This window comes from Numenius arquata, chromosome 1 (genome assembly GCF_964106895.1).
Source record: "Numenius arquata chromosome 1, bNumArq3.hap1.1, whole genome shotgun sequence".
Taxonomy (NCBI): domain Eukaryota; kingdom Metazoa; phylum Chordata; class Aves; order Charadriiformes; family Scolopacidae; genus Numenius; species Numenius arquata.
In genome coordinates this window covers 58,170,701-58,184,373 of record NC_133576.1, presented here as the reverse complement: position 1 = coordinate 58,184,373, position 13,673 = coordinate 58,170,701, and the positions used below count along the sequence as shown (strand labels likewise).

The 13,673-nt window shown below is 41.3% G+C and overlaps 1 protein-coding gene across 2 annotated transcripts; it reads right to left on the bottom strand.

Moving 5' to 3' along the window:
- Positions 1–2,577: 2,577 nt before the first annotated feature.
- Positions 2,578–12,483, bottom strand: PIGA (phosphatidylinositol glycan anchor biosynthesis class A). Of its 2 annotated transcripts, XM_074156136.1 has the most exons (6): positions 12,344–12,483; positions 11,341–12,005; positions 10,653–10,785; positions 9,539–9,671; positions 8,072–8,278; positions 2,578–5,682 (listed from the first exon to the last, which is right to left on the bottom strand). In XM_074156136.1, exons 2-6 carry the CDS (start codon positions 11,990–11,992, stop codon positions 5,380–5,382), a joined length of 1,428 nt encoding a protein of 475 aa, XP_074012237.1. In that variant the 5' UTR covers positions 11,993–12,005; positions 12,344–12,483; the 3' UTR covers positions 2,578–5,379. The 2 variants fall into 2 exon arrangements, with proteins under 2 accessions (XP_074012237.1, XP_074012229.1); XM_074156128.1 differs by lacking the exon at positions 12,344–12,483 and having other exon boundaries at positions 11,341–12,031.
- Positions 12,484–13,673: the final 1,190 nt, after the last annotated feature.

Sequence of the window (13,673 nt, the reverse complement as noted above, 5' to 3'; positions counted from 1 at the left end):
TGGTCTTTTTCCACCATTAGCCCACCAGGTAGTAGGTAGAACTGGACAAGTCCACAACCCTCAGAAGAATGCAAGAAACTGGAGATCAGTTGATTTCCACTGAAATTCTCTTGTCCCCAAAGGTGGGTGAAACTCTAATAATAATGAAAAGCTTTCCAGGTAGTCTAAAAAGCTGTGAGGAAGTTTGACCACTTGGAAGCAGTCACAGGAACATGATTCTTCCAGAAGAACAAGCTCCATTTGTGTAGTAGCAAAACCACCCTCCTGGCTTCAGAACGAGATAACTAAAAATTTTCAGGTAAACGATGGAGTGATTTGAGAAAAGCTCATGCAACCTCTTAATCTGCTTTTAATGTACAAGAACATTAGGAAAATGACTGCAGCGCACTAAAAAAAAACCAAAAAATCAGTAGGAAGACAGCTGAACAGCATGGTGGGAAGTATTAGTATTGGTGAAGGTGGTAGTCAGGTAAGCTGTGGTGTGATCACTTGGAAACGTCTGGTATTTCTTAAACTAAAGAAAGTTGAGCAACATAACGTAGGCATGAGAACACATACAAAACAATGGAACGGCAACAGCAACGCAGAAACAGGAATCTCATCTTTCCTCCTTCGCTGTTTCAGGCAGCATCGCTGTGAGTTGAGTGAGATGGATTATGAAACTTCATCGATAGACTGGAGGGAACGAGTCAGCCCTCTGTAGGAAAACATGCCTTATTTGAGAACTTGTGCGGGATGCCCAAACTCCTCCATGAATCACTCTATTCAGCTATCACTAAACTGTCAAATCAAAATATCCAGAAAATATATTAACCCTTCAATAAAATTGTAATGAGATGGTGAATGAATAGAAGTAGTTTAGCTAGATCCTGCAATGAACTGGAAAGCTAATGTTTATATATCCTTAGTTTACAAACATGCAAGGAACAAGCACAAAAGAAAAGAAAGAACTGCTTTTCACTATGGTTCACCTTAACTAGTCATCAGTGAGAAATGTCAGATGTGATCTGAAGAATTTGGCAAGGAAATAAAGATTAGAGGGATCCTCTTCCCAAAGAAATGAAAAGAGGTATTGGTGTATTCTCATGCAAGACACTCTTTGAATTCCAGCAGTGTATTTCTAATGTATAAAGTTAAGGGTTTGTATATCAAATATATTCAATCTAAGACAACTAGGGGAGAAAAGGAGCCAGGCACCCTCGATCTCGAAGGGAGGAGATCAGAACAAAGACGCACAGAGAGCCTGGCTCTTCTTTTCTATCAGTTTGATCTATTAAATGACACCACTTCCCATACAAACCTTGCCTCATTTGCATCCTTAGGTCAGCACAGTTACAACACTCCTGCTTTTAAAAAGGGATGTATATGGTGACTCACTCCTTGCTCTCACACGAGCAGACGTCGGATTCATCTCACCTATCCGCCACCCATCACACCACTGAAGGTCCGGTTATCTAAACTCCTGCTGCTGCCAGGGCAGGTGGACGGCAAATTCCAGCAGGCAATTAGAATCACAGAATGGTCTAGGTTGGAAGGGACCTTTAAGATCATCTAGTCCAACCATAAAGCTAGCTCTGATAAAAAACCATCACTAAACCATGTCACTAAGCACTATGTCAACCCGTCTTTTAAATACCTCCAGGGATGGTGCCTCAACCACTTCCCTGGGCAGCCCATTCCAAGGCTTAATAACCCTTTCAGTGTAAAAAGTTTTCCTACTATCCAATCTGAACCTCCCCTGGTGCAACTTGAGGCCGTTTCCTCTTGTCCTATCGCCTGTGACTTGGGAGAAGAGATCGACCCCCGCCTCTCTACAACCTCCTTTCAGGTAGTTGTAGAGAGCGATAAGGTCTCCCTTCAGCCTCCTTTTCTCCAGGCTGAACAACCCCAGCTCCCTCAGCCTCTCCTCATAAGACTTATTCTCCAGACCCCTCACCAGCTTCGTTGCCCTTCTCTGGACCCGCTCCAGCACCTCAATGGTGCTGGAGCACCTTCTCTAGATGCGCACCATTGCTGGCTCCTGATCAAACAACGAGCTTAAAGAACTAGCCTGTACTAGACAACCTGCTTCTGCATGGTTAAAATTCAGTGAATCCCACACAAATATCATCTCCAGAAGCTACGCCCGTGTTGAAGAAAGTCAGAATCTGAAAACAATCCAATCTACCTGTTAAGTTCACAAGAAGAATGCACAATTTCAGTACAACAGTAAATTCAGGCGTATAACCGCACCTTGCCTTAGGTTTTTTCCCTTAACAAAAAATACCCACCTTTCATCTGACTATGTCAATGTTAAAGTAATTAGGAAAAAGCTGTGGAATACAACGTACTACTGAGTATCACAAAACACGTACAGCAAATATGAGGTTAGTTTAATGATAGAAAATAAAACGTTATTTGAATACTTTTTAATTTAAAGTAAGTTTATAAAATTGTTTTCTTTTGAGATTGATTGTTCTTGTATCTATTTACATAGTCTGTATTTTACTGAAGGATCAAATAGATGCAATTTTACAATTACTTGTTTATAAGCCTAAGCATATGTGGAAAAAAAAAAAAGGACTAGCAAAGAGAAATAAGTATCAAAAGGGGAAAAAATAAGTTTATTTTGGAAAGATGCAGAAAAACTTGACCACAAAAATAAGTACATTACGGTGTATTTACCTTTTTACAGATCTATCCACACCCTCTAAAACACAATCTGAAAGACAAATCTTACATTCATACTTTACTCAATACTTGTTCTGGTTTAACACGCCATTTTCAATTGTCAACACACCTTAATTCACAGTGTCTGCGTATAATTTATTGGAAACACAATTTTTTCTTGTGCCTGTGGGATGGAATTTCATTGCAGATCAATGGTCCCTCCTGTGAAAGGGGGTGACCTTCTGTTTAGAAGCTTTTTGGGTGTTCCCTCCTCCTCCATACAGGAGGCTCTGCTCCGTGCAAGCCATTACTCAGTTAGTACCACTCCCTATTTGGTAACATTTCCTTAGTATTTCACAATGATCAAATGTTACCTGCAAGTACAACTGCAACATTTTAGATTTTTTCAAATAGTTATTTTATTCATTTCTAAATACATGTTCCTAAAATACACTCATTACCTCTGCTCAGTTTTTTAATTATTGTGATTATTTTATTTAAACTTTTCTATGTCATCCACTGATGCTTTTTAAAACGGTGAATGATTCAGTGACATCATCCTTTACACCTCTGCTCACAGCAGGCAAGTGAATCAGTGCTGTGAAGAGTTACGTGCAATACAAGTTGCGTTACTTGAGAAAAAGCGTATTTGTAATTAAACCAGTTATGGATTAAATTTTTGTGGCAGCTTGTGCAGAATGTTTTTGAACCATCATCTTTTTCCTAAGAAGCCCAACCACCAGTGATGGGAAGCAGCAGTACGGAGTATATTTCTGTACTTTCTAATTGTATGTTCCCACATACTAATGAAAAGTATCCATAGATAAACAATAATTTTTTCTTGTAAATAAAATTATAACAAAGTTTTATTATGTTATTCGTAAGTACACAATGTTCCCCACAGGAAGAGAAGTATTTTAAATAGTTTCTCACACTCCTGTTGAAAATTTCATTTGTATTTGTAGATTATGCAAGAAACCAAAAAGAAATAAACCAGAGTCAACAAAATACTGTTAAAAATACAAATATATATATAACATTTCCCTGGAATGATATTCACTATTTTTAAAAAGTTGTTATAAACTTGAATGTTATTTAAAAAAAAAATTAACTTTGAAAAGTAAAATGTTACTGTAATTCCACTCATTTATCCATAATCTGTGTGGCACCATTTCAGCTGACCTCCACTTTTAATGTAGAGTTTGAAAAATTCAAATTGTAATACAATGCATATTGTATGTTACATATCAAAGGCTAAAAATTCTAGTAAAAGAAAATAGACTTTGTATATGGTGGTTTATTTCACATAACCTTTCTGTTTTTCATGAAAATATGTTCAATGAAATTATAAAATGCCATTGTTAGGGCAACTACATCTCTACAAAAACAAGATGATATTGACAGAAACTGTATTTTAAATACTGCCCTTCAAGGGTTTGAAAACAGTATTTTCATATTGCACAGTTTTAATATTAATACAGTGTCCAACACTACATAATACTCGTAAGATTTTTAGCGTTCAGTGATGCTTGAAAAACAAATTAACCCAGTGCATTAGGAAGGGGGGATTTCTAGAGGTGGCCAACATAAATGAGAAAAATGCCTCCACTCACACATCCACACATTCCTCTCTTCTCCGGGAAAAGCATATCTATTGGTTGTTTCCATTTAAGAGATACCTTCCCAAGATTTCACTTGCAGAACCTGTCTGACAGTGGTCTAGGTGAAATCTCGCACACTAAACACTGTCCCTCCAAGAGATGGACAGAAATGCCATTTTGGTCATGAGTAAGAGGAAGGAAAAATATTTAAAAAAAAAAAAAAAGGAAAAATAAAAATAAGGGGAGATCTGAGGGTGTGGAGGTGGGAGGGGAGAGAGAGAGAGTACGATGGTGCTTGTTAAGCCCTTCACAGATCTGTCTCTCTCGCACGCGTACACACGGGTGTGACTTCACACTTTGGCATAGTCTGCTGGAGGAGTTTTCAGGCCTGAGCTGTTTCTGAAGGCTGTATTATCTCTAAATAATATAATTTCTTCACCTACGTACTTTAAAAAAACCAAAACACCACTACAAGCTTTACATCACTTTCACACATGTAGATGAACAGGACAAATTTAGCACCTCTGAAAATATCAAAAATTCATTAAGGAGTTTTGATTTAGCAACAGGATGATCCAATTTTGACTAGGGAAGAACTTCAAAATAATAACGCTATGCCGCTATGCAGGCAAAACACCCACTGGGGGACAACTGCTAGAACCAAGTCTGAAGTTTCCATGGTAATGGACTTCACGAGTAATTTCAAGTGCCATTTTCATCTTAGAAGAGAACAGGCATGTTTCTTTGTGGTTTTAATTAAGTATTTTTAAATACGTCTCAAAATAAAAATCACAGTAAATATCAGGAATTTGCAGGGACTAAGCTAATAATTTTTGTGATTTGCCTTCCCAAATGGCACTGAAGTTTACAGTCACTTTCTGTAATATTCAAGTTGTCAAGAAAAATGTTAGATTTTTGTTTCAAAGGCTTCTGACACATATAAAACCCCATGTTCTCCTCCCAGCTTTAAGTGCAAAAGAGATGTTCATAAATTTGCATGAATCCAGAACTAAATTAAAACATCATCCTAAATTGAGGTAGCACATTTTGACTGGGTTTCTTTCCAGAACTTCAGAAAGAAACTGAAGAATTTTAAGAGTAAAGTCTCTATCAGCAAGCATTAAAACCTTTAGTGACTGATGTGTTCTTTCCTCTCCATTTGAGCATTTTTGGAGCTTGGAGGTTGTTCTTTAACTCTTCCTTTTTTCCCCAAAAAATACTGTTTAGTCCAAGCACTTTTAGGTCCTGTGGCATCTATTGCAACATCAATAATGTAATCTGGAGTCATCCACCTCAGAAACGTCAAGAAAAGGAAGTTCAGAACAGCAAAAAGAGCAAAAATACACCCAGTCACTGGACCACAGTGAGACATTAATCTGTCAAGTCGCTCATCCATTGGTAAAACCACTTCATCTGCAACTCTGTCATACACCTATAGAGAGAAGAGACAGAAAGTAAGAAGCAACATCATTTTAAGATCTGCCTCAAAAATCACGCAGTACTTGGTTGTCAGCGTGCAAAATAAATTATCTATTCCTAACTACTAGAAGGGACAAATAGTACCCCCAAAGTTTGCAGCTTTTAAGTGTTGATTTATGAGTACTGTTCTAGAAATTTCAGTAATTTATTTAAGGAGAAAAAGAAAGGAAATGTTCTTTTTTTTTGACAGACCTCAAGAGTATTCCATTGAATAGGAGGGCTGAATAATTTGTTTCTTGTGCAATATTATACAGAGAAAGTTGGGGTTTTTTTAATTAGTTGTTTTCAACACAAAGATGGATGAACTCACAGATGAGTTGGCAATCTTCCAAATCTCTGTATTTGAACAATCAAGCAAATCATAATAGGATACCAATTTTTATTTAAAGAAACACTAGCAATTCCTAGAAGAATTCTTAAAATGCAATGGATGTGAAAACAAAATACATGCCACTAGTGACGTAATATACATACTAACTACAACCACTAAAAAAAATAATAAAAAAATATAGTCCTGTGTTTCACAGAACAGAAACATAAATACCCAAAACACACAACTCAAAAAAGGCTTAAAGGATACAGAGTTTTTTTCTTGGGAACATTACACACTTCACTTTGCCCAGGCAGCCAAGAAGGCCAACGGCATCCTGGCTTGTATCAGGAATAGCGTGGCCAGCAGGAGCAGGGAAGTCATCGTGCCTCTGTACTCGGCACTGGTGAGGCCTCACCTCGAGTACTGTGTTCAGTTTTGGGCCCCTCACTACAGGAAAGACATTGAAGTGCTGGAGCGTGTCCAGAGGAGAGCCACCAAGCTGGTGAGGGGTCTGGAGAACAAGTCCTATGAGGAGAGGCTGAGGGAACTGGGCATGTTTAGTTTGGAGAAGAGGAGGCTGAGGGGAGACCTCATTGCCCTCTACAACTACCTGAAAGGAAACTGTAGAGAGGCGGGGGTTGGCCTCTTCTCCCAAGGGAATAACGACAGGACCAGAGGAAATGGTATGAAGCTGCGGCAAGGGAGGTTTAGATTAGATATTAGGAAGAATTACTTTACTGAAAGAGTGGTCAAGCACTGGAACAGCCTGCCCAGGGAGGTGGTGGAGTCACCATCCCTGGAGGTATTTAAGAAACGTGTAGACGTGGCTCTTCAGGGCATGCTCTAGTGCCCGGGATTGTTGGTTTGTGGTGGGGTGTTGTGTGTGAGGTCATGGGTGTGGGGTTTAGTTGGTGGGTGCTTTTTTTTTTTTTTTTTTTGGGGGGGGTTGTTGTTTGTTTGGTTTTGTGTGTGTCTGTTTGTTTGTGTGGTTTTTTGTTTTTTTTTTTATGTGGTTGGACTCGATGATCTCAAAGGTCCCTTCCAACCACTAAGATTCTGTGATTCTGTGATTCATCCTATGGGTACCTTAACAATGAGCTAACAAATAACTGTCTTTTGTACAACATAAGTTCCATGCATATTTCTTCCAATTATATTTTCCTTCACATAAGTTTTCCTATAAAGGAAACTGAAATCTAGACTAACTTCTCTAAAACCTTTGCAATTGAAATGTTGCTTGCAGTTACAAAATCATGAAATGAGTTGTACTGACAGTACTCAAAAATGATAAAATAAACTGGTTTTACAGTACATGATACTTCAAGGAGACTTATAAGAGAGATATATATCTGAGTACACTACAACGTATTTAAGTGGCATGTGATTCAGCTACTCTCTTGCCTAAAGCATAGGGGCTGAAGTCAGAAGTGACAGATCTCCACAGGCATTTAATAATATTATTGCAGTTAACATTCTTCACCAACAGAAGAGTTCTTCCACTGAAGTGCAGTTCTAATTCTGAAATATGATTTCCAAGTGTGATAATTTATTTTCATTACATCCATAGCTTATGTAAATTCAGCTACGTTCAGCCTACCGGCATTAAAGTACCTCTCATAATTTTAAAGCACTTGTTAGCAAGTGGCAGACAAAACTTTGTCATCAACTCTGTCTTTTCGTACATCTCATAGAGCACGTTTTCCAGTTATACCAGAAAAGTTACTTAATGTGAAGACTGGAAAAAATACGAGTAGAAATGTAACTGAAAATCTAGGCTGTTTTTCAGAATATTTATCAGCAGTTATGGCACAAAAAATATGCAAACAGAAAAAAAAGCACCTAGCTAGGGATGTATTTGGGGGGGAAAAAAGAAATTCTGAACCCTTTTTAAACCATGTATATTTGACAGCAAACACACTGAAAAATTACTCAGAAAGCTTACATAGGGAATGTACATACTAATGTTTCAAAGAAACAGCTGTTTCACAAATGTACTTTAAGAGGATTTAAAATACGTGGTTATACATACTTTCTCAGTTCTCTCTGCTACGTTCCTCCACGTATAAAATGTCTTCACTTTATTATGAACAGTTTCTGGAGACGGTAGTGTTCCTGATCTGAGCTGGGCAATAGCTTTTTCTAGTCCATCACACAAAGATTTCACGGAGGGTTCACATAAAATAATGAGACTTTCTGGAAGCACTTCAGGAATCCCACCAACTCTTGTACTCACCACCTTTGAAAGAAACAAAAGAAATAGCACATATGCTGCATAACAATAAAATAGAGCGATGACACTGCTATTACATTGCTTAGATACAAACTAAAGGCCAACGCCCTAGAAAAGACCTAGCATGGCAGATTACCTTTAACGATGTTCAGAATGATTCTTTGGTGGTATTATAAAACAGAAGACTTGGTCCAATGAGTTGGTTATGAGACTTCTTTCCTAAGGGTGCTTGTACACAACTACATCTGTGTAACCAGATTTTTGGACCTTCTCTCCACAGTCACTCATGAAACCTGTTACCTCTGCTTGGAAAGGACAGTTTTACCACATCCGCCTTCAGTTTATGCTTTCTAGGCTACTGAACATTTACAAGAATTTCTTTAGAATTTCAGTAATTTTAATCTGAATTATTATTTTTAAAGGGAAATCAGAAACTACGAAGACCCACATTACGCAATCATCTATAAACAGCAGGCAATAATAAGAAAACTGCAGAACTTCTTCACCTCTAGAGAGCAAAACAAATGATAGGGGAATAACTACCACAACTAGGTAGTAACTACTGTCAAAGGATATTGGGAGTAAAAAAAAGACCTTCGCATTTTTTATACTTCTTCTATATTAGATACTCTTAGCAGTCTTTCTTTTAGAAAAAGTTTCTTTATTTATATTTTAATGTGAGGATTTAAAAACTTTATGGCTGTTGATTTCACAGAAAGGGCTTTTACTGTTCTTTCTCCAATTCTTATCTTGAATCCCTACAGGGTCAGGCAAACACATCCTAAGTTAATATAAGAAAACTAATGTCAGGTTTTAGTGCACTAGGAAAGCAGTTCTTGTACAGTGGTTTAGTCTGGTAATCAAATATGCCTGACTGACCAGTCACCCATGCTCATGAGCCACTTTTCTGCAGCTCCTCTTAAAGTAGCATCAAAGTAGACCTTCATGGACATCAACTACCTCGAAACTCTGTAAAGGAGTACATACAAAATAGCATTTTGGAGAGGTGGTCTGGTTAGTTCAGAGAACTGAGAGTTAGCAGACCTACATGTTATTCCCGATTCTGCACAAGTTTCTTCTGGGAGCTTAAGCACTTTTGGTTAAACCTGTTTCAGCTTCCAGGTAATGTGTAAATGGGGATATTTTCTCACTTTTGCAAAGACAGAGCCTCAGATGAAATCAAATGTTACAAGCACATATTATTTAATCATGAACTTTGTTTAAAATGGATACACGTGTTCTAGTTAGTTGATTTTTTTTTTTTACCTGTAAACCACAGCTTGCTGCTTCCACAATTGCCATACAAAAGGCCTCAGTGAGGGAAGTGTTGAGAAAAATGTGCCCCTGGACTAGAACATTTCTAACATCCTGGTGTTCCAAGGCTCCTAGGAGACGTACCCTGCATACAGCAGGTAGGGGGTGGAGAGGGGAAAGAGAGAGGTAAACAAACACTAGATTTGGACTGGAATACTACTGCATAGTATTACACAGATTCTGAAAAAACGTACCAATGGTTCACATTTATATAGCAAGAGAAGGAACACAGAACACTGCCCTCAAAACATTTTTATTGAGCTTTCTAGTTCTGTAAGAGAAGATGGCTTCATGCAGTTAATAACTAAGAATGGTCATCCTTTCTTTGCTTAGATACATTTTCTGAATTTTCAATGTGAGGTCTGATCAATCTCAAAGTCTGAGGTGGGGGGAAGTATTTAGGATACAACGATCAGGACCTACTATTTTTAAGAGATACTGGGAAACAGAAAAGGATGAAATAAGAATGATTCTAATAAACAATTTTATCAGAGGAATCCCTGCGTGAAGTACAGAAAATGGAGAAAATGAGTTGGAAAATTAATAACATTGTCCTTGCCACATACTGTCCTTGAACACCACGAAAACCCCAAAGAAATACAGAAACGCGTATGCATCACAGAAACATTTAGGCAACACAGTAACCCTAGGGAACATATTTGTAGAACCACAAGAATACATACTAAATAAGCACTATCCTGAAGAGTTTCATGCTCTTCAGATCCTCACAAGCAGCACTGACACAACCTAGGTGTCTAATGCCTTATGCCATATGGTAATATGTGATCCAAGCATCACAGTTTCAGAAAGGAATATGATAAATTTATGTTTTAGTCAGCTTTTCTCTGACTCTAGTGAAGGTTCATACAGGGTCTGTTTGTATCAATTAACCTGCAGGATCACAGTCCAACTCTAGTCTTCAGTTAGCGTCTGGTCTATCTGCCTTGCCTTCAATAGTTCTCATCTTCTCCAGCTTCAAGTTTTTGGGTTTCTCTGGGGGGGTGTTACCATTGTCTCTCCCACCCCTAAAGTACATTAAAAGATCATAGACATGCATAGAACCAACCTGTCATGTAGCTGGTATCTTTCCCGGACTTCTTCTAGTATGATTCGTTTTGGTCCTTCTCCTCCAATTAAGAAATGTAACTCTGGATACTTCTGACAGAGCTCGGGAATTATACCACTAAGCAAATCTATACCTAAGAGTAGAAAATTTATGACAAACCATTATTTTATTTGATTTTAGAACTTATCATGATGTAGCCTACTGCTATAACTCTATTCAAGAGAAGAAAAAAAAAATAATCTTGAAGACTGTTATACTGCTGGACATGAAATTATGAAAAAAAGACAATTTATGCTCTATTAAGAGACAAATATGAAAAAAATCACTCAAGTTGTTGTTGCTTGATTGAATAAAAAACAGCTAAAACATTTCTAACAGAATATAAAGATTAGGGCCTAAATCATATTCCAAATATATGCCAAATCTTCCATTTTACAAATTTCAATTTTCAGTATCTTCAATATTACAGAAAAAATACACACCTCTGAAACCAACATGCTCAAACGGAAATGTACATTCCTTCTTGAACACACATACACAAAAGTTCAGAACCATCACCTTACAACTCCTGCTTAAAATGCAATCCATGCCACGGACACAGCATTAAATGGTACATAACCATCACCTTTCTTACCATACCCTAAAGAAAAAAATAACCAAAATAAACTTACATTTTAGCCCCCATTACCTTTTCTGTAAACAAGTCTGCTGACAACAACAATGGTTACTGTACTGTCATCCCTCCTTGACGGGTCTGGAGTGAAGTCGGTGGGATCGACAGCATTGGGGATGACAGAGACTATTCGAGGGTCCAAGGCTGCTCTCAGCACCGTGTTTTCCTTACTTGTATAGGAGACACAGATGATGTGGTTCGTATCACACAGGGACACGGTCAGAAGTTTGTTGGTAAGCACCGAGCTGACATCCGCAAACCCAAAGAGGGAATGGTCCGTGAACACTGTCCGCAGCCCCATGGTCTTGGCATGGAAGAGGGCATCATGGGCCATGGCGGAGAAGGAACTGTGGGCGTGGACGACGGTGACCCTCTCCCGCACAAAGATGTACCTGAGCAGGGGCAGGCTGTGGAAGAGCGTCGTCGCCGTGGACTGGTTGTACATTACCTTCAGGGGCAAGTAGTAGACTTTCAGCCCGTTGGTGAGGTAGCGGATGCCCTTCCGGCAGCCATAGGCATGGGTGACCACCAGGACCTTGTGGCCGCGCTCGATGAGGCACTGCGACAGCTGGTACACGTGGCTCTCCACGCCCCCCATGTTGGGGTAGAAGAAGTCCGACACCATGCAGACGCTATGCGACCTCCCCGCCGGGACCCCGGACGCCATCCCGGGCCCGCTCCTGCCGGGGGAACCACAAGGCGCCATCATTCGCCGGCGACCGCCCGCGAGGATCCCCGGCCCCCTCACCACCGACGGCCCCCTCACCACCGACGGCCCCCTCACAGATGACGGCCCCCCCGCGGCCGCCGGGCCCGGCCATCCATCCCGCGCAGGCCGCACCGCGGCCCCCGCCAACGCCAGCAAGGCAGATCAAGGGGGGGAGGCCGCGGGCTCTTTAAGAGGGCGATCGCCCCGGCAACCGGCGGCTGCCTCGAGGGGGTGGTGGTGGTGGTGAAGGAGGAGGGGAGGGGGGAGGCGGGGACGCGTGCGCCCGCGCGCGCGCGCGCACGTACGTACCTGCCGGCCGCCGGCGCTCCCGGGGCGCATCCCGGCGCCCGCCCATTTCCGGGTACGGCCGCCCAGTCACCATGGCAACCGCACGACTAGTGCCCGCCCGCTCACCCTCGCCGCCGCCGAGGAGGAGCGCTCCCGCCTCCAGCCCCATCGTAGCGCCGCGGGCCAATCGCCGCCCGGCGCTGCGTCACGCGGGGAAAAAAGCGGCCAATGGGGAGGGGCCGCGGGCCATTGAGCGCGCGGCGGGTCGTTGGGCGCGGCGGGCCTTGGCTTTAGGCCCTGGCTCGGTGTTCCGGCTGTGCTACGGGGCCGCAGGCAGCTGGGCGTCCGCTCTCCTGCAACAGCGTTGCCCTTGCTGCGGTGGGAAGCCTGCCTCGGCCGGTGGCTGTCAAAAACCAACCAAAAAAAGCTTATACGCAAAGAAGTGTAGTTCAAAGTGATGAAAAAAGCAAAATGTGTGCTCTAAAGGGATAGAATTGCCTTAAAACTCCAAAGGCTTTGCCCTGCCCTCAGAGGAGAAGCTCCTCTGGTTGACTCTCCGGCTCAGTCACAGCTGGAACTCCTGAAATGAGTCTCAAGTCTTTTGCCACAGGTGCTGAACGGAAGCTTGTGGACTCTAGAAAAAAACCAAAAAGAATACCACCACTGTGATTTTTACAGACAGTCCAGGAGTTTGGACGTTGAGAAAGGTGGCTGGGTTGTAGGAGTTGTGCTCTGGCACCCCAGGCTGGCGGCGCTTGGCTGTGTGTTTCTGGTCTCCTGGAGGAGCTTTGCAATCAGCTGTTAGTCACTACAGCATTCACCCGACTGCTGCTGACTGCCAAGGATTTTACCTCAGCAGGCTAGGGTTGTTCGTGCCTTTCCTATATGTTCCCAAAATTACATTTCGCAGCTACTTCTCCTTGCCAAGATTTCTGGTAAGAATTTCCTCAGATTTGATTCTGTCATCACTCCTATGCAAATATGCATGTTGTGAGTGACAGTAGAAGCTGGCCTAGGCTGCAGTGCTTGATGGATTTCTGGTTAGGTTGAAGCTTGGATAGACAGAGTTTGGAGGTGCTGATCCTAAGGACCAAGGAGGAAATCAGGCACTTCATTCTGGGGACTGAAAGATGTGAAAGACGTTAGTGTGCTGAATAAGAAAAACATTGCTCGTTGTTTGAATTTTTCTCGTGTTCAGGAAGGTGGGACTGGTGTTGTCACATCTGAATTCATCATCAGGTGCTCCTCCCGACTGGCAAGAACCTGAATTTCAGGATAAGAAGCTGAGTATGAGGCCAGAAGGGGAGAGGCTTCACACCTGCAGCAACAGGTATCTTTGCTGTGAAAGAAG